Raw genomic sequence first — 27,201 nt, 5'->3', positions numbered from 1 at the left:
CTCTAGACGGCAGGGGAGGAACTGTGATTCAGAGATTTATGCTAAGCTGTTAGCATTGTGGAAGATCACCTACTGCACCTTTAACATCTTCATGGTCACACGTATAATCATATCAACAAAAAAGGACCTGTGCAAAGCAACTGGGATAAAAGAATCTGTTCAGCTCTCTGAGATAATCAATCATCATCAAATGTGAGTTTGACGAGTTTAACACTTTTATAAAACAGTGAATGTTTAATGAATTACAGCGATTTACTTCAGCTTTAGTTTATCACCACAGCTGTGTGTCAGTACAATTATAAAAGAAGACGCGTCAATCCCGGTTTGTTGACGTTAAATCAGGTTTATTTAGTACATTTACATAACGGATTTATATACTGCAGTGGAAATTAACCTGCATCCTGTCACATCTGTTGTGCAAAAACAGTGCAAAGTTAAACATGCACACTATATGTGGTTGTCCGCTGTATGTGTGTGTGATAAATTTACGACATTGTGTGCGATTCATCGCAAAAAGGCTTGAATTAACTCTAAAACAAATACATCAAATAATCATTGGAAAAGTTCCTATTGAAGTTTTTCTCACACACGTAATGTGAGATCCGCTTCCTTCATCTGTCTTGTTTATCTGACACAGCCGAGGCAGAGGCGGAGGCACACTCTGACAGGCACGCGGGAACGGTGGGCAGGGAGAACCAGCATTAAAGGCACAGGCCACAAAAACAGCTACATAGTGTTTAAAGCAGAAAATCCTGACATTCTTGAAGGTATAACAAATAATCTGATTGAGTGTTTTGAGCTGAAACTTTACAGACATATTCAGAAGACACAAAAGACTTATCGTAAAAAATGGGGTAAAATACATGCCCTTTATTTCTCTTCATTTTATTTCTTAAACAATATATTGTCTCAAACTACTAAAATGTCGATTAAAGCGACTTTGCTTATCTGCAGTGTAAAATTTCAGGATCAAAAGTTGACAGAGCAGAGATCAAGATCTAATAATGCAATTCACAACTATACATAAACAGAAAACACCCTGTGAACCACAAAATACAGAATATATGTTATTTTCTGCATGTATATTACCAAGCTTTTGGTGTTTAAATAGTTGAAGAATTGTGAATGATTGTTTGTATGTTTATGTTTGTTGTCATTATTTTATTTATAATGTAATTTTTTGTTTTTATTACTCATAGGTGGGACTTTTTATTCATTCTACATGTGTCCAGGCATATTTGCAAAGCAGGCACATACTAGTCTCCTAAAACGACAAGTTTTGCAGTAATGCCCAAACTAATCTATGGACCCCTCCCTAAAAAACTCAAAATGCTGATGATTGGCTATTTTTACCGGAAGATGGCTTCCTTAACTCTGGCAGGCCAAATGTGTGTTGCACATTTCCCCATTTACACTTACCGGCCACTTTATTAGGTACACCTGTCCAACAGCATGTTAACACAAATTTCTAATCAGTCAGTCACAAGAGAGCAACTCAATGCATTTAGGCATGTAGACATGGCCAAGACGATCTGCAGCAATTCAAAGCAGCATCAGAATGGGGAAGAAAGGTGGTTTAAGTGACTTTGAATGTTGTTGGTGCCAGACGGGCTAGTCTGAGTATTTCAGAAACTGCTGATCTACCGAGATTTTCACGCACAACCATCGCTAGGATTAACAGAGAATGGTCCGAAAAAGAGAAAATATCCAGTGTGCGGCCGTTCTGTGGGCACAAATGCTTTGTTGATGCCAGAAGTCAGATGAGAATGGCCAGACTGGCTCGAGCTGATAGAAAGACAACAGTAACTTAAATAACCACTCGTTACAACAGAGGTATGCAGAAGAGCATCTCTGAACGCACAACACATCCAACCTTGAGGCGGATGGGCTACAGCAGCAGAAGTCCACACTGGGTGCCATTCCTATAAGCTAGGAACAGGAAACTGAGGCTACAATTCACACAGGCTCACCAAAATTGGACAGTAAAAGATTGGAAAAACGTTGCCTGGTCTGATGAGTCGTGATTTCTGCTGCAACATTCCATTGATAGGGTCACATTTTTTGTCATCAACAACATGATAACAAGGATCTATCCTGCCATGTACCAACAATTCAGGCTGGTGGTGATGGTGTAACGGATATTTTCTTCGCAGCAGGATTACTTCCAGCAGAATAACATGCCAAGTCACAATGCGTGAATCATCTCAGACTGGTTTCTTAAACATGACAATGAGTTCACTGTACTCAAATGGCCTCTATACACTCACCAGAGCTCAATCCGATAGAGCACCTTTGGGATGTGGTGGAAAAGGAGATTCGCATCATGGATGTGCAGCCGACAAATCTGCAGCAACTGTGTGACGCTATCATGCCAATATGGACCAAAATCTTTGAGGAATATTTCCAATACCTTGTTGAATCTATGCCACGAAGGATTAAAGCAGTTCTGAAGGCAATAGGGGGTCCAACCCGGTTCAAGTAAGGTGTACCTAATAAAGTGGCCAGTGAGTGTATATATGTTTTCAGAATGGGGGTTGTATTTACCTACTCTACTGTATCTGTGGATGGAGTAACCTGATAATGGTGAAATACAATTTATTCAAAGCATCGATAGCAAAAGTGAGACTTGCTGAACATCACAGCAGAAGCCTGAACTCTTCCTCCAGTGTCAGTATGAGCACATAGCACATACACGTTTTGATAAGACCTATCACTTCAGCTTCAGGGATTTGACATCTGCTCGCTCGGAGGTATGTCAGAAGAACCACAGTACACCAGATTAATTGCAAAAATGGTGGTAAACGCAACCCGTTTACATCATAACTCGAGCTGGCAGCGTCTGGCGCTTCCAAATGGATCTCCATTTAATTAAGTAATATGCTTGTCATTTCATTTTCATGTGCATTAACCCCCTGGAAAATACAATGCTGGAACGACAATAAGCTCCTTAAGGCTGATACAATAACAGTAATCTCTGCAAAGTTGTTTTTATAAACTGTGCCGTATGGTCACTTTCATTTTTCAAAACACCTAAGTAATGATTACGAGCTCACAGACATATGTTATGTCTAATGGGAGAGAATCAGAACAGAAAAACAGCTTAAATATTTAACTGAGCAGAAGTAATTCAGGAAAAAAGAAAACTGTGGCCTGGTTCTCCTTTATGTGAAGTGTATTATTTTTATCTAATATAATGATGGTAACGTTTATGTTAATTTGATAAAATTGTTACCTTTATTTGTCTAAATCATGGAAATAGTTATAATGAAATACAATTATAATATATTATATTATATTATATTATATTATATTAAATTTTATTATTCATTTTCTTTTCAGCTTAAACCCTTTATTAATCTGGGTTTACCACAGCGGAACAAACCGCCAAAATATCCAGCACATGTTTTACACAGCGGATGCCCTTCCAGCCGCAACCCAACACTAGAAAGCACCTATACACTCACACACACTATGGCCAATCAATTCACCTATACCGCATGTCTTTGGACTGTGGGGGATACCAACACAAACACAGGGAGAACATGCAAACTCAACACAGAAATGCCACCGGGATTCAAACCAGCGACCTTCTTGCTGTGAGGCGATCGTGCTGCCCCTATATTATATTTTATTATTCATTAATTTTCTTTTCAGCTTAGTCCCTTTATTAATTAGAGGATGCCCTTCTAGCTGCAAACCATCACTATGAAACACCCGTACACTTTCATTCACACTCATACACTACAAACAATTTAGCTTACTCAATTCACCTCTAACACATGTCTTTGGGCTGTGGGTGAAACCGGAGCACCTGGAGGAAACCCATGCCAACATGGGGAGAACATGCAAACTCCACACAGAAATGCTAACAGAAATGCTAAAATGCTAACCCAGCCGAGGCTCGAACCTGCGACCTTCTTGCTGTGAGACGACAGCACTACCCACTGAGCCACCCTATATTATATTATATTATATTATATTATATTATATTATATTATATTATATTATATTATATTTTATTATATTATATTATATTATATTATATTATATTATATTATATTATATTATATTATTCCAGCATATGTTTTACGCAGCAGATACCCTTCCACCTGCATCCCATCACATTCATACACACTCATTCACACAAATACACTAACAACAATTTAGCCTACCCAATTCACCTATAGCATGAATATATATATATATATATATATATATATATATATATATATATATATATATATATATGTATATATATATATATATATATATATATATATATATATATATATATATATATATATATATATATATATATATGTATATATGTATATATATATATATATATATATATATATATATATATATATATATATATATATATATATATAATTTTTTAATATAAAAAAATATATTATATTATTCATTTATTCATTTTCCTTCTGGCCAACTGGCCCAGCTGGAACTTGAACCAGTGACCTTCTTGCTGTGAGGTGACAGTGCTAACCACTGAGCCACTGTGTCACCTATATTATATTATATTATATTATATTATATTATATTATTCATTCATTCATTTTCTTTTTTCAGCTTAGTCACTTTATTAATCTGGGGTCGCCACAGTGGAATGAACCGCTAACTTATCCAGCATATGTTTTACACAGCGGATGCCCTTCCAGTTGCAAGCCATTGCTGGGAAACATCCATACACTCATTTCTACACATGCACTACGGCCAATTTAGCTTAACCAATTCACCTATACCACATGTCTTTGGACTTGTGGTTTATTATATTATATTATATTATATTATATTATATTATATTATATTATATTATATTATAATATATTATATTTATTATATTATATTATATTATATTATATTATATTAATTATATTATATTATATTATATTATATTATATTATATTATATTATATTATATTATATTATATTATATTATATTATATTATATAAATCCAAATAATGCTTGCTAACCCAATTCCTTATATTCACTTCATTCATTTATAGTTTTAATTATTTTTAATTACTATTTAAAGTTTTAAATGAATTATTTAATATAATTACTAACAATTATTTGGATAATGAAATCAAATAAATGACACACAAGAAGATTTTTTTGAAGAAAGCTGAAAACCGGTAACCATTGACTTCCAAAGTAGTAAAACATTTACTATGAAAGTCAATGGTTACAGGTTTTGATCTTTCTACATGTTAAACAGAATAAAGAAACTCATAAAGATTTTTCTGTTAAACACAAAGAAAGATATGTTTTAAAGAAAGCTGAAAACCGGTAACCATCAACTTGCTTAGTAGGAAAAGCAAATACTATAGAAGTCAATGGTTACAGGTCTCCAACATTCCTCAAAATAGCTTCTTGTGTTTAACAGAATAAAGAAACTCATAAAACTGTTACACACACAAGAATTTTTTTTTGAAGAAAGCTGAAAACCGGTAACCACTGACTTCCATAGTAGGACAAACATTTACTATGGAAATCAATACTTACATGTTTTTGTTCTGGCTTTGTGTTTTGATCTTTCTTTATGTTTAACAAAATAATGACACTCATAAAGGTTTTTCTGTTGAACACAAGAAGATATTTTGAAAAAAGCTAACAAAAACTGGTAACCATAGACTTCAATGGCAGGAAAAACAAAATACTATGGAAGTCAGCGTTTACAGGTTTCCAAAATTCTTCAAAATAGCTTCTCTTATGATTAACAGAAGAAAGAAACTCATAAAACTGTTGAATACACAAGATTTTTTTGAAGCAAGCTGAAAACCTGTAATCATTGACTTCCATGGTAGGGAAAAATACTATGGAACTTAATGGTTACAGGTTTTTCTGTTGACACAAAGATAGATATTTTGAAAGAAACTGAAAACAGGTAACCATTGACTTCAATAGTAGAAAAAACAACTACAATAGAAGTCAATGGTTACAAGTTTTTGATCTGGCTTGTTGTTTAACAGAATAAAATAAATCATAAAGGTTTTACTGTTAAAAACAAAGGAAGATATTTGAAGAAAGCTGAAAACCGGTAACCATTGACTTCCATTGTAATTTTTTTTCTGACTGTGGAAGTCAATGTTTACAGGTTTTGATCCGGCTTTGTGTTCAACATAGGAAAGAAACTCAGATTTGTAACAAATGAAGGGTGATAAATTTTTCATTTTTGGATGAACTATCCTTTTAACAACAAACTAAAAAACCCTTCAAATCGTTGTCTGCCGATATCAAACCGCATCAACCATACACACGTATATATAATATTCCACGTTAACCTGATTAAAACCACTGTGCCTAATGATGCCAGATGTTGCTTGGCAGCTTTTCCGACAATACAGAGGTCATCGCTGGCCTATAACCGTGCCGTGCGACATGAACAGACTGATAGAAGGCATCTGTTCTTACGGTGAGCCACTCCATATGGCCAATGCTTGTCGTGAAGCAGCAGAAAACCTCGTAAACATGCCTCATTTCTCATTTTTTCTCCCTCATACAAGCACAAATCCAATCATTAGGGGCCTGTAAAGAGGATGATGTTGATTAAAGCGAGCTCTGCTGTTCACCGTCACCATCCCGCCGGCTGGGGTTTTTTTTTTTACGCAGGGATTGTTTGAACAGACAATGGTGTCTACCTGATCTTAATCCCAGAGCTGCAGAGAGCGCCGGGATTGACGGCGTTTAATAAAGGAAAGTGCTCTCGTAATCTGGATTTGCCAAAGTGCCCTTTTGTGTTAATCAGACAATTTTTTACAGGATGCTTTATGACATCTGTCACTAGGAGGAAGCAGGAGTTTGTGTGGGGCATGGGGTGGAATCTATGTTATAATGTAAAAATTGTAACATATGATCCTCAAATTAAATGGACAATTAATAATGCATTCATTAAGTTATAGTACAATATCAGAATGGAGCTTTCTGCTTCATAATTACACATTTTAGAGGTAAAATTTACATTCATAAATTTTTATCAGTTTATTTAAAATGAGCTGAAACAACACCATTCTTATTTTTTATTTATTTTTTTTGTGGAACAACTTAATTGTTTTATGTTCAATCAACTTAAATTTGTAAAGACTGATAAGTTAACTACATTCCTTCAATTGTCCCAACACAAACCAATTGTTTGGAACCTATCAATCGGTAACACTATTTTGATGGTCTGTTTGAGTATTAGTAGACTGTCTGCTTAATATCTGTTGATACCGCTCCTTCAACAAACATTTAACTGACTATAAGAAACTCTGCAAGTACATGTACACAACCCAAACCCACAGTAAATACTGGAATCAGACAGTGAAATTCATTAACTTTTAAGACCATATTTTTTATTTCTTTCCATACATTTTAACCAGTTAAACTCTGCTGTTATTTTGGGATTTCCGCCTGGATCTTGCCTTCCCAAATGTAAAAGCTATATTCGCCTCTAGTGCATGTCTTTGGACTGTGGGAGAAACAAGAGCACCCAGAGGAAACCCATGCAAACACGAAGAGAACATGCAAACTCCGCACAGAAACGCCAACTGGTCCAGCTGGGACTCGAACCTGTGACCTTCTTGCCATGAGGCGACTCTGCTAACCACTGAGCCACCGCGCCACCTTAGCACGATTCAAAATAACTATTTTTTGAATGTAGCTTAAAAACGTAACTTTCTGAACACTTCTTCCCCCCACCATCTTTCAGAAATCATACTATTCAAATCTGCAACATTTAATGCGTTCTCATGAAATAAAGTGTTCATTTAAACCCCAAATTTTTGTTATATTTGAAGCGTACAGTAGCATGAGGTGTGGACGTGCACACACACATACACACACACTCAGATCAGCTAATCGACTGAGGTTGTGTAATTACATTTGGGTTGCAGTGAAAAGCTGCATTTTTATAATTAAAGTCCAGTGTATCAGCGATGAAGCATAATAAACTTCTTCTAAAATGAAGGATTACATTGATAAGCCCCAGAAGGCCAGATGTGGGAGTTGGGGGGGGGGGAGAAGCTGGTGTGTGTTGTGTAGGAGAGGTGGGGTGGGGGTTGGATCCGGCAAATCTAGGATGGGATTAATGGGGAAAATCCCACGGGCCGGAACGCTGCCTTTTCCATGAGGATTAGGGTCTTGTGTGGAGTCAACATGCTGTAATCCACCGATTAGCTGATATAATCACCTGTAAACACCTGTAAATCACCTGTAAATGCACACAGCCCAGACTGCCAACCGCTGCCCCGCACACACGCTGAAGGACTTTACACAAAAGCAGATCCACACTCCCAAAGATCTAAAAAAGAATAAATAAATGAAGAATATATAATTCACCTCGTGAAACAAGGTAAGAGAGAACGCATTCAGTTTAAAAGTCTCCTGAAGTGCTTTGAAAATGCGCAGATTTGCAATGTGTGAAATAATTTCAACTGAAACATAAAGTTTGTCCTCTATTTTACATAGCCATTGGCATTTAGCTCATATTAAAGAGTCTTTCAGGTAAAGCACATGATGGCTACAGTCTATGATAGAAAAGCTGTGTCTAAGTATTTTACTACAGATACTACAGCCATATCACCCAGCAACCCAAGCTAAGCAGGGCTGAGCCTGGTCAGTACATGGATGGGAGGCCACATGGGAAAAACTAGCTTGCTGTTGAAAGTGGTGTTAATTAGGCCAGCAGGGGGCGCTCAATCCTAATGCCCCAATATAGTGACTTTCCTGACTTTCTGTGGTCATTAAAAAACCCATATTCACTTCTCATAATGAGTAGGGGTGCAACCCTGGTGTCCTGGCCAAATTCCCTTTATCGACCCCATTCACACGGCGCTCCAGCGTCAACGTTTGACAGAAGGCGTGTCTGAAGTTGGGGCTGGCGCGATAGTCATAGCAGCGTCAGCCAATGAAATTAGTCCGTAAAAGGCTACTGAATTAGCTGGTGTATTTGCATACAGCGATCTGATTGGCTGACGCTTCCGTCGTCGCTTGAAAAGTTGAGAAAGTCCTATCTTCTGCAGCTGCAATGCCTGACGTCACCCATTCAAAGTGAATGGCAAGAATTAAAGCTGACGCCCCGTGTGAAAGGGGCGTAACCGATCATTCGTGGTGGGTAAGGTTTTGAAACCTGACTCTACAGTGAAACCTAGTGGTGATTTTTTTTTATGTATTCCTCTGAAACAGCTTCAGTAAAGAAACAGTTAAGCAAATTGAGGTATTAAACTCCATGTTGAAGAGTCGAGGTTTCAAATGATTTAGCGAAGCGGTAAGAACTCCAAGCAAGCAGAGTTAAGTTCAAATCCAGGGTGATGCAGCTCAGCTGTAGACGTTAGTTTTTAAATGCTCTGTTCTTGTAGCGTGTTTTGTTTTAACAGTGGTATGATATCCGAATTAACACTTCTACTTCTGTCAAAAATGTAGGTGTAATCCTGGACTCCTCACTCTCCTCAGTCTCGCATTAAATCTGTTATTAAATCTGCCCTCTTTCATTTACGTCATATTGCCCAACTGCGTCCCTTCATCAGCAGCAAGGATGCCGAGACTGTCGTCCATGCATTTGTCTCATCACGCATTGACTACTGTAATGCCCTTTTCATTGGTCTGCCTGCCAGCCTCATCTCCAGATTACAGTATATACAAAACTCTGCGACTAGAATACTTACTCATACTAAACGTTCTGCTCATATAACCCCAATCTTGTATGACCTGCATTGGCTCCCAGTTGCATTCTGCATTAAATTTAAAAATCTCCTCCTTGCTTTTAGATCCTTAAACGACCTAGCTCCCTCTTATCTTTGCAACATGCTTGTCCCCTACATCCCTACTGGCTCATTACGTTTCTCTGACCTTCTTGCTGTTCATCGGTATCGCCTCTCTTCAATGTGGGCAGATCATTTACTGTTATTGCACCCAAACTTTGGAACTCTCTAATGTTTGGAACCTAATGTTGTCTCTACTGATTGCTGTTTCTTTCAATGTCTGTCCGTATCATCTCTTTTTGTACATTTTTTTGTAAAGTGTCCTTGAGCTCTGGAAAGGTGCTCATATATATATATATATATATATATTACAACACTTTGTGAATAAATATGTCTTGTTTTGGTCATAAAAAAGTAACATTATTAAAATAATTTCAGAGTATTTTAACAAGTCGGGATTTGAACTCAGGTCGTTTGCAGCAAAGTTACTCTGTGCACACGCACAGTCCACTAGGCCAGTGGCTCCCAACAGGGGGGTCCCGGCCCACAAGGCGGCCCTTCGAGAGCTCTGGGGGGTTGTAGCATCATATTAAAAAAATTTTTTAGCATTGGACAATTAGGAGAATGATCATGTTGCCTTAGTTCATTTTATTCCCTAGTTCAGTGGTCTTCAATCACCGGTCTGTGGATCAATTGGTGCCGGGCTGCACAAGAAGTCATTAATTATTTCTATTTTATTTATTTTGTGAGTCTAAACGGTCTTTAATTTTGAAATATGACCATATATCTCTCGCTTATATCTCCGTCACTTGAGGGCCCCAATGTAATCCATAATTTAGAAAATCACAATCTAGAAATCCACAATCTATATCGGCACTGGTGGGGGCACTAAGGCACTCGGCCTGCGGCCTCGTGCTAACGTACGCCTCCCACCAGTGCCAATATACAGCCATATCGCACTGCTACTCGTGTGATATTGCTCATATATATATATATATATATATATATATATATATATATATATAAAATAAAAACTCAAACTGGTTTGGAATAAGGGGCTATACAGTTGATCAGTGGTTAGAATTGTCTTCTCACAGAAAGAAGGTCACTGCATGGTTCGAGTCCTCAGCTGGGTCAGTTGGCATTTCTGTGTGGAGTTTGCATGTTCTCCACGTGTTTGTGTGGGTTTCCTCCTTCATTCCGCTGTGGAGACCCCTAATAAATAAGGGACTAAGGCGAAGGAAAATGAATGAATGAATGAATGGTTTGGAAAAACTCAGAATTTTTATTTTTGGTTGAACTATCCCTTTCAAAATTAATAGAGGCCATAATGGCGAACACAAATAAGAACCGTTTGTTTTGTTTTTATGGAAACTTTAAAGTCTGCCACATAGTCTTTAGCTATACATGACAATAAAATAAATGATTTTTTAAAGAGCCAATCATCTCGTTTTGTGTTTATGTTTTTGTAAAACATATTCAGGCATTTGTAATGTAGCTAGGCTAATACTTAATAAATTAAAACCCTTCTGCGTTTCATTTTATATAACGTTTACACAGTGTATCTTCAACAGAACGCCATATATACATTTCTGTAGCGCTTTTTACTGTGAAAAAAGCCAAAGTGTAACATATGATCCTCAAATTAAATGGACAATTAATAAATGCATTCATTAAGTTATTGTACAATATCAGAATGGAGCTTTCTGCTTCATAATTACACATTTTAGAGGTAAAATTTACATTCATAAATTTTTATCAGCTTATTTAAAATGAGCTGAAACAACACCATTCTTAAGTTTTTTTTTTGTTTGTTTTGTAGTGTCAAAGCCGCTTTACATGATTTTTACATAGAGATGAACATAACATTTAATCCCCATAACAATATTTCAGATTGAGCTGGTAACTCAGCTGAATAGATATAGCATATATCATTTATATAAGTGGAAATAACTGCTTAGAAGGACACATCGTCATGTGTCACATCTATTTACATGACACTTTTCTAATGTTTGACTAAACACACTAACTTTAGTCCCTTTAATGATTCATTTACTCATCCTCAGTCATAGCGTTTGAGGCCTTACTTAGAAGTTCATCAGGTAATTTATAACCCTCTAAATGTTGAACATGCTGTAAAACAGTTCGAAAATTGTATTATAAAATCAACATTTTCCATGAGTAAAATCTCCAAAAGTAAGAATACCTCTCTGGAGGTCGTCTAGAGTCGGTCAGCAATCAACCGCTTCACCGCAGTTCTTTTCTTGCTATTGTGAACTAAACTATAGCTCAGTAGTTCCCTCTAGTGCTCTTAGTGTGCCATTACGTTGCTCTAAGTGTATTACCAATAGACTCCCTGTGAACTATTTTTACAAAATAATAATAATAATAATAATAAGAAGAAGAAGAAGATTAAATTATCTTTAAATACATAAATCAATAACTCACATAAAGATGAAAGAATGAGACAAAAACTTCAATATAAAACAACGCAAAAATATGATTAAGATTCGGATAATTTAGCTAAAATTTAAAATAAATGCTGTATAAATAAATACTGTGTGCATAATTGAATTAGTAAAATGTTAAATACATTACAATAAATTTAATTGTAGTTAAATGACAAGGACAGTATAAAAAACATTCGGAAATAAATAACTCTGTAATGAGGAGAAAATGCAACAAGACAATTTAACAGAAACTTCAAGCAAACATCCATTTCTGACCTGTATATATACGTTTTTAGTGATCATACATAAATGCATTATATTATTTTATATTTATTATTATATTTATTTACATTTATATTATATTATAACGAGCAGTTAGATAGGTGTACCTAATAAAGTGGCTGGTGAGTGTACATTTTAGTGGGTGTTTTCTACAAATCGATGCTCATGTTCATTCCAATGCATGACAAAAAAAACTGCACAAATACTGAATGTCTTTTATTTTGAAAGACACTCCCTCACAGGGGAACCGCTGTTATTATTTTGGTTCTTAGCACATTTCAAAATTAATTTCAACGAAACACATTTAACAAAGACGACAAAACTAAACCGAAAAATGCAACCAAAGTGAAACTATTACAGAGCATATTTTATATATATAAAACAATTGCAAGCTCAATAAATATAACAAACACAAAATGCCTAGTAGGTAAACATATACAGTAATACACCATATTTATTGGGGGCAGCGTCTTTTAGGGTTGTATCTTTCAGATAAGGAGTTGGTTTTAGTTTAGCGAAGCACCAGGCAGTTTCAGCTCAACATGTCGGGTAACAGCAGTATCAAATCATAAGCTGCAGAAATCATCAATACATAAACGGGAACATCTGAAAACTACCTCAAGCTTCCACTTAAACCAAACACTCATAAGTGCTCAATCGGTTACAAACCAAAAACACAGTCTGTTAAACAAGTCATTTATGAATCCTTTAGACGTAATATACAGTAAGGGATTCTTTAAATAAAGCCGTGGCAAAACATCTATATTCATACAGAAATATTGACTCCATCCTGTTAATGAAAATAACACTGGTCCAAATGAAATGTTTAATGTGCCTTAAAGAGACAGTTCATCATTTACTCAACCCTCCATTTGATCCAAACATAATTGAGATCATTTCTTCTGTTGAACACAAAAAGAAGATATTTCGAAGAATGTTTCCATAGGATTTGTTTTTTGCTTTCATGGACGTCAATGGTAAGCTACATTCTTTAATATATATGTATAGATTTTTTATGTTCAATGGTAAAAGAGGGAGAGTAAATGTTTGTTTTTGGGTGTACTGTCGCTTTAAGAGCTGCTCAAGTTCTCTGAAGTCAAACAGTGATTTCGTTTATATAGGTCGAAATCTCACTCATACACATTTATAAACTCTCCCTCTATAAACCTGTTAGAGTTTGTTTCTTGTGTTGAACACAAAAAGAAGATACTTCGAAGCATGTTGTAGAATTTAATTCCATAGGATTTGTTTTTTCCTATTGTAAATGTCAATGGTTTGCTACATTCGTCAAAATATGTATTTAGTTTTTTGTTCAACTGTAAAAGAGAGAGAGTTAATGTTTGTTTTTGAGTGTACTGTCGCTTAAGGGATTGCTCAAGTTCTCTGAAGTTAAACAGTGATTTGTTTTTATAGGTCAAGATCTCACTCATTCACATTCATCAACTCTCTCTCACTCCAAACCTGTTTGAGTTTTTTCATTGGTTAAACACAAAAAGAAGATATTTTGAAGAATGTTGTAGAACTTAAGTCCAAAGGATTTGTTTTTTTCCTATGTTTGTCAATGGTTTGATTCATTCTTCAAAATATGTATTTTTTTATGTTCAACGGTAAAAGAGGGAGAGTAAATGTTTGTTTTTGGGTGTACTGTCGCTTTAAGAGCTGCTCAAGTTCTCTGAAGCCAAACAGTGATTTCGTTTATATAGGTCAAGATCTCACTCATTCACATTTATAAATTCTCTCCAAATCTATTAAGAGTTTGTTTCTTTCGTTGAACAAAAAGAAGATGTATTGAAGAATGTAATAAAATTGGATTGGATTCTTTTGTTGAACACACAAAGAAGATATTTCGAAGAATGTTGTAGAACTTAATTCCACATGATTAGTTTTTCCTATTATGCATGTCAATGGTTTAGTACAATCTTATATATGTAAATAATTTTTAATTTTTTATGTTCAACAGTAAAAGAGGATGAGTAAATGGTTGTTTTTGAGTGTACTGTCGCTTTAAGGGATGCTCAAGGTCTCTGATGTCAAACAGTGATTTGTTTTTTATAGGTGGAGAACTCACTCATTCACATTCATAAACTCTCTCTCTCCAAACATGTTAGAGTTTGTTTCTTGTGTTGAACACAAAAAGAAGATACTTAGAAGAATGTTGTAGTACTTAATTCCACAGGATTTGTTTTTTTTCTTATTGTAGATGTCAATGGTTTGCTACATTCTTCAATATATATATATAATTTTCTTACTTAGATTTTTTGTCTTGTTTCTAGTCCAAATATCTAAAAATTCCTAACTCAAGAAGAATTTTCAAGACAAGAAAAACATATTGTCTTGTTTAGAGAAATAATATGCCAATATTAAGTGAGTTTTTCCTTAAAACAAGCCAAATAATCTGTCAATGGGGTAATAAAAATAATCTTACATCAAAAGGAAAACCAAGATTATTTTGCTTACCCCATTGGCAGATTATTTTGCTTGTTTTAAGGAAAAACTCACCTAATATTGGCATATTATTTCTCAAAACAGGACAATATGTTTTGCTTGTCTAGAAAATGCTTCTTGATATAAGAAATTTTAGATATTTAGACTAGAAACAAGACAAGAAATCTAAGCAAGAAACACATTTTTTTTTTTTTTGCAGTGTAAAAGAGGGAGAGTAAATGTTTTGTTTTTGGGTGTACTGCCACTTTAAGGATTGCTCAAGTTCTCTGAAGTCAAACAGTGATTTGGTTTTTATAGGCCGAGATCTCACTCATACATATTCATTAACATTCATTAACTCTCTCTTTTCAAACCTGATTAAGTTTCACAAAAGAAGATGTTTCGAAGAATGATGTAGAATTTAATTCCATAGGATTAGCTTTTTCCTATTATGGATGTCAATGGTTTGCTACATTTCTCAAAACATTTATTTTTTATGTTCAATGCTAAAAGAGGAAAGCTCACTTTAGGGCGAGTTAATGTTTGTTTTGGGCTTTGCTGTCGCTTTAACGGCTGCTCAAGTTCTCTGATGTCAAACAGTGATTTGGTTTTTATAGGTTTGAGATCTCACTCATTCACATTAATAATCATAATGCTATTGTCATTATCATAATCATAATCTCTCTCTCTCTTCAAACTTGTTTGAGTTTGTTTCATCCGTGGAACACAAAAGAAGATGTTTTGAAGAATGTTTCAGATTCCATAGGATTTGTTTCTTTGTACTATGGATGTCAATGTTTTGCTGCGTTCTTTAAAATATAAATATTGTTGTGTTCAACAGCAATAGATGAAATCTCACATGAGAGCAAGTAAATGTTTTTCTTTTTGGTGTACTCTCGCTTTAAGGGCTGCTGAAATTCTCTGAAGTCAAACAGTGATTTGGTTTTTATAGGTTGAGATCTCACTCATTCACATTCATAAACTCTCTCTTTCACAAACACACAAACACACACAAACACACACAAACACACACACACACACACACACACACACACACACACACACACACACACACACACACACACACACACACACACACACACACACAAACATACACACAGTTTCATACAGTAGTGCACTTCACATCCAAATTCACTGTAAAAAGTGATCAGCTACTTGAATTAAATGAGTAAACCCATTGTAGCTTGGAACTTTTAAATCGACTTTGTTTTATAATTGCACACTTAAATGTTCACTTAAAAGTTCACTCTTTTAAGTTCACTTAAAAGAAACACTCCACTTTTTTTTGGAAATAGGCTAATTTTACAACTCCCATAAAGTTAAACGGTTGAGTTCTACCATTTTTCAATCATTCAGCCGATCTCTGGGTCTTACAGGAGCACTTATAGCTTAGCTTAGCATAAACCATTGAATTGGATTAGACCATTAGCATCTCACTTAAAAATGTCAATCATTTTCCTATTTAATGTATATGAAAATAGTCCCCAGCTAGGAAAATATGTAACAGCGCAGTGTAAAGCCATTGCACATGCTGCAGCCATGGTATGGCAGCAAACTTCCTTGATTAATACGCCAGAATAAAAGTCCCCTTACAATGTCGTCCTAGAAAATAACTCTTTATTTTCGGTCATTCTTAGTATACAACGTAACTACAGAAGAGTCTAGCTTTAAATAGGAAAATTATAGAAACTTTTTGGCCTTTTTTGAGTGAAATGCTAATGGTCTAATCTAATTCAATGATTTATACTAAGCTAAAAGTGATAAAGAGATTGGCTGGGTTGGCTTTAAAATTATAAAACTCAACTGATTAAATCTGGGGGAGTTGTAAAATATGCCAGTTAAAGAGTGCTCCTTTAACAGAATTACTATTGATTTTTGTAAGTCGAGTCAGCTAATGTTTTTTACAGAGTTGTCGGAAAACAGAAATAAGCAATAGAGTGTTTTCTTTTCTATTAATGCCGTCATGTGGCCTCAAGCATCCCACAGGAAGGGCTCTGATTAAACCTGTTCTTTGATCATTTGTTGTCCTCGAGTTTTCTGATAACTGGATGTCCTCTTTTGAAGTTATTTGTATTTTACAAAGTGCAAGAGTTGAAGAGTCGGCAGTCCTCTGCTTTAGGAAAGGGATCTGTCCGGCTGGAAGAGGGAACGGAAAAGAGGAAAGAGTGCATTTGTGTCCCGCAGAACTCAGAACATCTGTCCTGGAGGGACGCTACACTTCTCTGTGGAGAGAGAATGTGATGAATATTAGAAAACAACAACAAAATCAATAATCAAAATAAAAAAAGTTCAAAAAGTTGTTCATAAAAAATACTATACTTTTAATATATTTAAAATACGTTATTCTGTAATCAAAAATACATAAAAGAATTCAAATATTATTGATTTCAAAAAGAGAATTCTAATGATGATTATATTTTAGAATTCTTAATGTTTTAATATATCTATATTTTTGCCTTTTCTTTTCATGTTCATCTGTTTCTTTTCTTTTTCTAATGGATAACAAAACAAATTCAATAAATATAAAATGAATATCATTTAAAAAAATGTTTTTCATAAAAATTCATGAAAATCAAGTACACTTTTTAGTTCAATAAAAAATACATAAAATACAAATATAATTTAATTAAAAATGAGAAACAAGATGTTAATTATAAAATAATTATTTATGTTTTGATATATAATTAATGATTTTCACTATTACTTTTATTTCTATTTTTCTTTTCTAATGAATACATGTCTATTAGTTATACAAGTTCAATAATTCCCACCTTATAGAGTCTAATATGTTTGTATAATATAAAATAATATAATGCAGTTTTTAATCTTTTAGAAAATATTTTTTATTATATTAAATGCTAAAAATACACTTTAATATGTTGTTTAGAGCATATATATATATATATATTATAAAATATATTTATAATATATATATATATATATATATATATATATATATATATATATATATATATATATATATATATATATATATATATAATATTTTTATTTAATTTTTTTATGTAATTAGTTATAATACAGCATACAATTAAATAATTATGTAAAACCAATACTTTTTTAAAGTATTAATTTAAATACATATTATTTACAATTTTAATACAATTAATAATTAAGACATTTTAAATAAAATCATAATAACTTTTTTGTATGAAATAAAATAATTTTTGAATCTCGGTCTGGTGGGAGGCCTATTAGCTTAGCTTAGCTTACATCATTGAATCCGATTAGACCATTAGCATCTAGCTTAAGATTTCGATAATTCATTCATTCAATAATTAATTTTTCTCCAGCTTAGTCCTGTTATTCATCAGGGGTCCCCTTAGCAGAATTAACTGCCAACTGAGGAAACCCATGCCAACACAGGGAGAACTTGCAAACTCGCACAGAAATGCCAACTGGCCCAGCTGGGAGATGAACCAGCGACCTTCTTGCTGTGAGGTGACAGTGCTAACCACTGAGCCACCGTGCTGACCCAGATTTTGATCATTATCCAATTTAAATCTTGACTACTCTGAAGTTGCACCATGTACTAAGACATTTATAGGTGCAATATTAGGCAGTACCTGAAAATAGTCCCCAGCTAAGTAACTAGTTAACAGCGCAGTGTAATATAATTGCACCTGCTATTAAACATCTCAGTTTTAATTATTTTATCAAAAAATATAAATATTTATGAATATTTATTATTAATTGATTCATATATTTTAAATATTATCTATAAAAATGTAATCAAAATAATTTAAAAATGGTTTAAATATTATATTTTCAGCTTTTATATTTTCAGCAAAACTACTCTGGAATAATCTGCACAACAGTAATGAAATACCAAAACTCATAAATATATAAAAAAAAATTCCATCCAAATAGAGTTTTTAATTAATACCAAATTCATAAATCCAATGTGTGCAAACACAATCCAGTTAGTTTTGATTTCATTTGTACTGTAAACAATAAGTAAATGCACTACAATGCACTACCCTGAACAAATCGCAGGTAAACGCATCAACCTTTCACAGTGTAATACTCACTACTCTTGAGTACTTTTAAAAGGGCTAGTACTGTTTACTCATACTATAAGTAATATTTACAACAGATATTTGTACTCCGTTTGCACTACATTTTGGGGCAAGTAATGATACTTTTACTTGAGTATGATTTTTCAGTACTCTGTCCACCACTGATTAAATCTAATAAGTAGACATTTAAACAGCAGCAGAAACACTTACGATGCAGTGAGCGTGGAGTTGAGCACCAGCGTTGTTCGTATCTTATAAAGCTGCGCCAGCGTGAGCTTCTTGTGCTGCTGTGTTTTCTGACGGCGGTTCCCGGTTCCCTCTACACCAGCAGGGGGCGACAGTTCCCCATCTGACGCGCTACTGTTGGGAATCTGACCAGTGCCAGTCTCGCGGGCCATTTTAGCCCGCTTCAAAGTGTCCATAAGCACAGCAGAGGGCAAACTGCAGGTCAGTCTGTGACTCTCTTCTGTGGGCAGAGACTCGTCTGATTCGGCCGCTTTAAGCTCCGTCAGGCTCCGGCTGAGCGCCGGTTCAGTATGTTTAACCCTCTGCTCCCAGGTGTGCCGACTTTTTATTTTCTTCTTTGGAATATCCTGGTGAACCGTGGATAGCAGGTTGTCCTCAGATCGGGATTTACCTAAAATGATAATGATAACAGCAATAATAGTACCAGTAATAATACCACATCTTATTTTAATAAGGTGCAATATAAAATAAATTAAATAGAATTGAGTACTGTTTAGTAGTATTTCACAATAAATATTCATACAAATAATAAACTTTAATTCATTAAAGTATAAAATAAAATTTAAATAAAATAAATAAAATGTAGTACTGTTTGTAGTATTTTACAATTTATAAATATTTATATTTAAATATTATTTTTAATAAATATTCATGAATTATAAATAAATAATTTAGCTCGACAATCACAATAATAATAATAATTAAAAAAATATATAATAGTAATAATTAGGATGATAATTATTACACAATACAATTTAGGATGGTTTTAGTAGTATTTTACAGTAAATTCATATTTATATTAAGATTAAAAATAATATTTATAGACATTCATAAATTATAAATAAATCATTTAGGCTGACAATGACAATAATAATAAAATAATAATAAAAAGAAGGGTGATAATAATTAGATAATAACATTTAGTACTGTTTTATAACACATCAATATTTATACTAAAATAAAATAATATTTATAAATATTCCTAAATAATAAACAAATGATTAAATACAAAAACACTAATAATAATAAAACTGAAAAATAATGAGGATAAAAATAAAAATAAGAACACAAAAATAATAATTTATTAAGGTGTAAAACATTAGATTTTAGGGATTTACCTAAAAGATAATAAAAAAGATAATGATAACAACACTAATAATAACAATAATAATAAAACATTTTAAATTAATATGGTGTCACATAAAAAAATGTATATTTACATTAAAATAAAGAAAATATTTATAAATATTCATAAATTATAAATAAATAATTTAGGACAACAACAACAATAATAATAAAAAACATAATGATAATAATAATAATATTAACAGTATAATAAAAATAATTGTAATAAAGATAAAAATAAAAATAATAATAAAACAAAAATAATAATTTATTATTAAGTTGGAATTATCGTATGTATTTATAGTAACAATTTTGTAGTATTGTATTTTTAAAATTAATAATAAAATATTAATGTAACAAAATAAATTGGAATAATATTTATGATTAAGATGTAAAATATTAGATGTATTTTTAGTTGTATGTTAGCCTTTTCTATTTTTATAACATTTTTGGGATATTTGATTTAATTTATATTTATTTTATTACAATAAAATCGAATTATTACAATTAAAAATACTTATACTGAAATATTTATAAATTTAAAAAAAGTATTTTGGTTCACAATAACAATAAACAAATCTAAAAATTAAATAATAGTGATACAATTATTATTATTATTATTATTGTTATTAAAAATATTCATAATAATAATAACAACAATAATATTAATTTGTTATTATTATAAATGATGTTTAATAATAATAAAAATAATAATATGAATAATAATAATAATAATATCAATAATAATATCAATAATAATAATAATAATATGAATAATAAAAACACAAAAAATTGTAAAGGTATAAAATATTGGATGTATTTTAAGTACTATAGTCAGTATTTTTGTTTTAGAATTGTATTAATAAAAATGGAAAAGATAATACAATAAAATACAATTATTAAAATTAAACAATTACTTATAAATATTCATACAATATAAATAAATCATTTAGGCCAACTAAGTATTACATTACAGTAAATGCAGTTTTATTTACCTACGAGTCTCTCCAAAAATGGCAGACGGCGCTGAACTGGCGCTTGACGTCTGAGTTTATTAATTGAGAGTGTGATTGAGTTTTGAGATCCCACAGAGATTTTATCTTCCTCATCGTCTCCCTCTTCATCTCCTGTCGTCTCTGTTGACTCTTTATCCTCCTCCTCTTTTTCTTCTTCTTGTACAGGAGCTGCTGGGTTTTGTGTCTCCAGCATGGATTCGGGCGAGAGCGTCCCATAGGCGCTGTCCATGGACATGGAGCGGTACTGAGGGTCCAGGTCTGAGGCGTCCTGACTGTTCAGATGGGGCTCCAGCTCTGGGTTCTGCTGCAGGATGGCAGAGTCGGGGTCTGAATGTCCACCCAGGTCAGACTGGAGAACAGAAGGATCCAAAGATAGGCCGGATTCATCCATATCCATCACTGAAAGGGTTTCAGTGGAGCCGTCTGATTGGCTGAAACAGAGAAATCACATAATTCATTCATTTAAAAAGTGTTAAGAGTTAAAACTGCTAAAAAAAAATTATATACACTGTCAAACTATTAATAAATCATTTATCGAGCAAAAAAAATCCCAAGTTGACTGACTGCCAACATTGTCATTACAAATAATAATACTACTACTACTACTAATAATAATAATAATAATAACTTGTTAAAATTACACAAATATAAATAATTTATTAAGATGTAAAATATTAGAGGAAATCAAACGTAATATAAATGTTATTAATTACCATATTAATTCTACGGTATTCAAATGTGTATAATATTAATTTAGTTTATTACAATAAAATGAAATCATTGATAATTAATAACTATAAATAATTATTTTTAAAACTGAGTAAGGCTAACTGACTTGACTGACTGCCAATGTTGCTAATTTCTAATAATAATAATAATAATTTCTTGTTATAATAAGACGAAAATAAAACATGATTAATTAAAAAATATGTAAAAAATTAGAGGAAACCAACCAAATGTTATTAACATATTAATTATATTAAAATATAAGTATTTGTCAACTTTTTACAATAAAATGAAATTATTTCTAAATATATATATTTGCAAAACTAAATACTAAGGTAACTGACTATTATAAAATATTAGCGACAATTACAATAAATATACATTTAAAACGTATATATATAAATACAACTATTAATTACTTATTGCAATCATAATAAACTAATATTAAATAAATATTAAAATTGGATGGATAAATGGAATGGCAATGTTTATATTAATAATAAACACATTAATATAATGTGTTTATTAAAATTAAATATAATTTATAAACACCATAAAACTATTAATGAATCATTTATTGTAAAGCAAAATTTCTAAGTAAACTAACATGCAACATTGTTAAATAATAATAATAATAATAATAATAATAATAATAACAACAACAATAATACTAATAATAATAACAACAACAAAATCATGTTAAAATAACCAATATAAATAAAATTTTGGATAAAACCAACAAAATAAAAGTGTTATTACCATATTAAATCTTTTGAAATGTGAATAATATTAATTTAGTTTATTACAATAAAAAGAAATCATTCATCATTGATAACTATTCATAATCATAAAAAAATTTATTGGTTAACTGATTTGACTGACTACCAATGTTGTTAAATTCTAATTCTAATAATAATAATAATAATAATAATAATAATAATAATAATAATAATAATAATATCTTGTTATAATAAGACAAAGATAAAATATGATTCATTTAAAAAAAAAATGGGTAAAATATTAGAAAAAACCAACCAAATATAAATATCATTAACATAATAAAATCTGAATAATATTTATTCAATTTATTACAATTAAATGGTTAACTGACTGTTATAATATTATTGCTACAATTACAATAAAAATACATATAAAACATAAAAAAAATCTATACATATAAATGATTTATTGCAATCATAATAAATGAGTTATATTAAAATTGGATAGATGAATGGACGGAATGGCAATGTTTAAATTTTAAAATTCAAATATAAATGTATAGACTGTATTAAATAACGTGTTTATTAAAATCAAATTAAATAACATGTATGAACATATTTTTAAACTACTACAAACAAAATGCCCAAGTTGACAAGTTAAATTAAAAAAAATAATACTATCTATAAATCCTTGTTAAAATAACACAATAAAATATCATTCATTTATAAATATGTAAAATATTAGATGAAACCAACCAACTAGTAACACATTAATTAATTTATATTAAAATCTAAATAATATGTCTTTATTTTATTACAGCAAAATGAAATAGGAAATAACATGAATAATGAAATACCTGTTGCTCTGGTCTTTGTGTCTAAGGTGAGGTGAGCTGTTAGTGGAGTTACAGCTGTCCTCGTCCTCCTGATTGTCCAGTAGTCTTTTCTTCAGACAAGCTTTCTGTCTGCGGGCTTCCTCTGACCGCAGACGCTGCAGCTGATTCTAACATGCATCAACAAAACAACCAAATCAGCTACTTGCATTACAAAATATCAAAAATAAATAGCTAAATCAATAAATACATGCCCAAAATTTAATAATACGAGCAGAATATTAATACATCAGCTAAATGCATGCATAATAATAACTAAATGCATACACAAAACTATGAAATAGGATAAAAACAATACTAAAAAAATAATAAACGAGGTAAATGGTGGCATAAAATAACAATGCATCAAAAACATATAAAAAAATCAACTAAATGCATGCATAAAGTATCTAAATGCATCCAAAAAAGATTCATTCAGCTAAATGCACACATTAAATAAACTAAATGCATCCACAAAAATATTAAATATGCTAAAAGCATGCCTATAATAAATAAATGCATTCACAAAGTGATAAAATATGCAATAAATAACTAAATAATCAAAAAACATTTAATGAAAGAACTAAATACATACACAAAATACACTAAAATACACTTAATGCATGCATAAAAAACAAAATTCCTTCACAAAATGATGAAATCAGCTAAATGCATGCATATAATAACTAAATGCATCCACTAAATGATTAAATCAGCTAAATGTGTGTGTAAAATAGTGAAAACAAGAACACTGCAGATGGTTCAACACGTCAGAAAATGTCAAACAGAGATCATTATTATTAGATAAAGGATTTAACCATACCTGAACATTGCATATTGCATCAGTCCAGCTTTTCCCCTGGGCGGCGCTGTTGGCCTGGAAAGTGTAAGCAGCCACAGCGCTCTTGAACTCATTGAGGTAGATGAGGACAAATGAGCCTAAAGCAGAACAAAACAAATCAAAACACAACATTAATAATACTGTATTGCAGCAAAAATAACAACATTATATCATGCATTACATTACAACATATAATAATAAAACATTAAATTATTTGATTGCAAAATACAATGACATTTAATATTTAATTATTATTATTATAAATAAAACTATTATTATTATGAACAAAATAATTAATAATTAATATTAATACTTGAATTGCACATATTAATATCAATGATTTATAAAACTTTCAATTGTTTTTCTTTATGCTAAATAAAAGAATGAATAATACATTTAATATTTTAAATCTATTCGATTTAATTTAATGATATACTATTATTATTATTATTATAATTATTATTATTATTAATTAGACATTTTATTTTAGGGATTTATCCAGCATGTGCTAACAACAAACTATTAAATAATTAAACTATTAATAATTAATTAATCTAATAAAATTATTAGATTAGATTATAAATAATGAAACAATCATATTTATTTGTTTATGATCAATTAGACATTTTATTTTACATATTTATTCAGAACGAGATAAAAAACTAAATAAACATTAGATCAAATTATCAATAACAAAGCAATCATATTTATTAATAATTTATTAAATATTTAGACATTTTACTTTAGTTATTTATTCAGAGTGTGATAAAACATACTAATTATTATATTAAATTATAAATAATAATGCATGTATCAAAAAAAAACTAAATGCATCCACAAAAATATTAAATCAGCTAAATGGATGCATAAAATAACTAAATGCATGGACAAAAATTATTAAATCAGTTAAATGCATGCATAAAATAATGATTAATTAAACATTTTATTTTAGATATTTATTTGGAATGCCAAAACAAAAACAAACTAAGTATTAAAGTAGATTATCAATAACAAAACAACCATATTTATTAATAAGTTATGATTAATTGGACATTTTATTTTACATATTTATTCAGAACGGGATAAAAAAATGAAATTATTATTATATTAGATTATAAATAATAAAACAATAATATTTATGAAAAATTAATTAAATGTTTAGACATTTTATTTTAGTTATTTATTCAGAATGTGATAAAACAAACTAATTATTAAATTAGATTAATTTATTTATTTTTCTAAATAATAAAAATATATATATTTATGAATAATTAATGACTAATTAGATGTTTTATTTCAGCTATTTATTCGGAATGTGATAACAAAAAAACTAATTAGATTTGATTATAAATTAAAAAAAATACAATAAACTGTATTAATAATATTAAGACACTGCTAATAAATTATGCAATATTACATTAAAAACAATACCAGTATTAATTATTATCATCCTCATTAAAATGTACATTTGTTTGCATTACAAATTTGATAATTAAAATAAATTTGTAAATGGATGCCCACCTGGGTCTTTGAGCTCACGGCACACCACATTATGCAAGAGGAGCGGCTGCCGGACCACCTTCACCTTCTCCAGTCGCTTCACTGGTTTAGTGATCAGCAGCAGATCAGTGAACAGGAAGCAGTAAGCATCCATCTAAATAAAACACACACACAGAAGTAAAACACTAGTCACTTAAAAACAATACTACATCTTAAAAATGACAATTCACCCCAAAATGAAAAGTCTGTCATTGTTTACTCTTCCCTTACATGTACTAAATCTGCATGAGGTTCTTTCTTCTATTGAAGGCAAAAGAAGATATTTTGAGAAATGTGGAAAAAACAGCTTCTATTATATTTTTTTCCTACTATCAACAGCTGGGTTTCCATCCCCCTGTGTTAAAACTGTGCATGTTGAAGTATGTAAATTTATTTATTAAATGCATGTAAAATTTTGTAATGGCAATGCCTTCCTTGTATAAACTTTCTATGGTGTTTTTATATCTGGTCAAGAAGGTTTAACCAATATATTTAGAACAATCACCATCACGTAATCTACACATTCATTTGTTATTATTATTATTATTTGTTTGGTTCTTTGTTATATTTTACTTTTACTTTTTGTCCTGTTTCATGTTGTAACGTTCGCTCGCAGAACGTATTTTGGATAAGTGTGTGCGTTCGTTTGTATGTGGGTGTGTCGTTTCATGCATGTGTTACAGGTACGAACGGCATTGGAGAATCCGCATTTCGTGCTGATGACGTTGGCCGCTGACGCTGGGTTTGCGCCACCAATCGCTGGTTGGCGTAGCGTTTAAAAGCCGAGCCCAAACTGCAATGGCGATCTCTCTCTCTCTGTCTCTTTCCTTCTCGCCACTTCTCGCTCTTATTCTTTCTGTGGGTCTCTGTGAGGACAGTCTCTCTTGCGAGGGCTAGTCTGAGAGAATGTGTTTTGCTTGTTTAATGCTCTTGTCTAAAGTTTGCGATTTAACAATGCTTGTGAAATTGTCCAGTTAACTGACATTTTTGAGTGATGCCTCGGAGAGGTGTAGGAGTGAGTAAGTCGCGCGATATACATATACAACACTCATATTGATATTTTGTATTAGTTCATTAGGTTCAGGAGAATGTGCTGTTTTCTGTATGTTTTGTTTTTAGTTAGAGCAGTTTAGTTAAGACGTTTGGTACGTTGAAGATGTTTCTTTTCATGCTTTTCTTTTCATATTCAGTTTAGTTTGGT

General features: G+C 31.7%; 1 protein-coding gene across 11 annotated transcripts in view; it reads right to left on the bottom strand.

Moving 5' to 3' along the window:
- Positions 1–12,637: 12,637 nt before the first annotated feature.
- The window catches only part of plekhg5b (pleckstrin homology domain containing, family G (with RhoGef domain) member 5b), a 147,871-nt gene continuing 133,307 nt past the window's right edge, over positions 12,638–27,201 (bottom strand). For 8 of the 11 annotated variants that reach the window (XM_017353688.4, XM_068216936.2, XM_073939309.1 and 5 more), the window contains 6 exons: positions 25,983–26,115; positions 24,444–24,559; positions 23,606–23,751; positions 21,283–21,734; positions 19,127–19,553; positions 12,638–17,101 (listed from right to left, as the gene is read on the bottom strand). In XM_017353688.4, coding sequence (XP_017209177.2) covers positions 17,092–17,101; positions 19,127–19,553; positions 21,283–21,734; positions 23,606–23,751; positions 24,444–24,559; positions 25,983–26,115 — 1,284 coding nt within the window. In that variant the 3' untranslated portion in view covers positions 12,638–17,091. The remainder of the gene's footprint in view (positions 17,102–19,126; positions 19,554–21,282; positions 21,735–23,605; positions 23,752–24,443; positions 24,560–25,982; positions 26,116–27,201) is intronic. The other 3 variants (XR_012398685.1, XR_012398686.1, XR_012398684.1) reach the window with 2 other exon arrangements.

Source organism: Danio rerio, chromosome 23 (assembly GCF_049306965.1).
Source record: "Danio rerio strain Tuebingen ecotype United States chromosome 23, GRCz12tu, whole genome shotgun sequence".
Lineage (NCBI taxonomy): Eukaryota > Metazoa > Chordata > Actinopteri > Cypriniformes > Danionidae > Danio > Danio rerio.
Note: the sequence above shows the minus strand (reverse complement) of the source record. Positions and strands in the feature narration are given on the sequence as shown.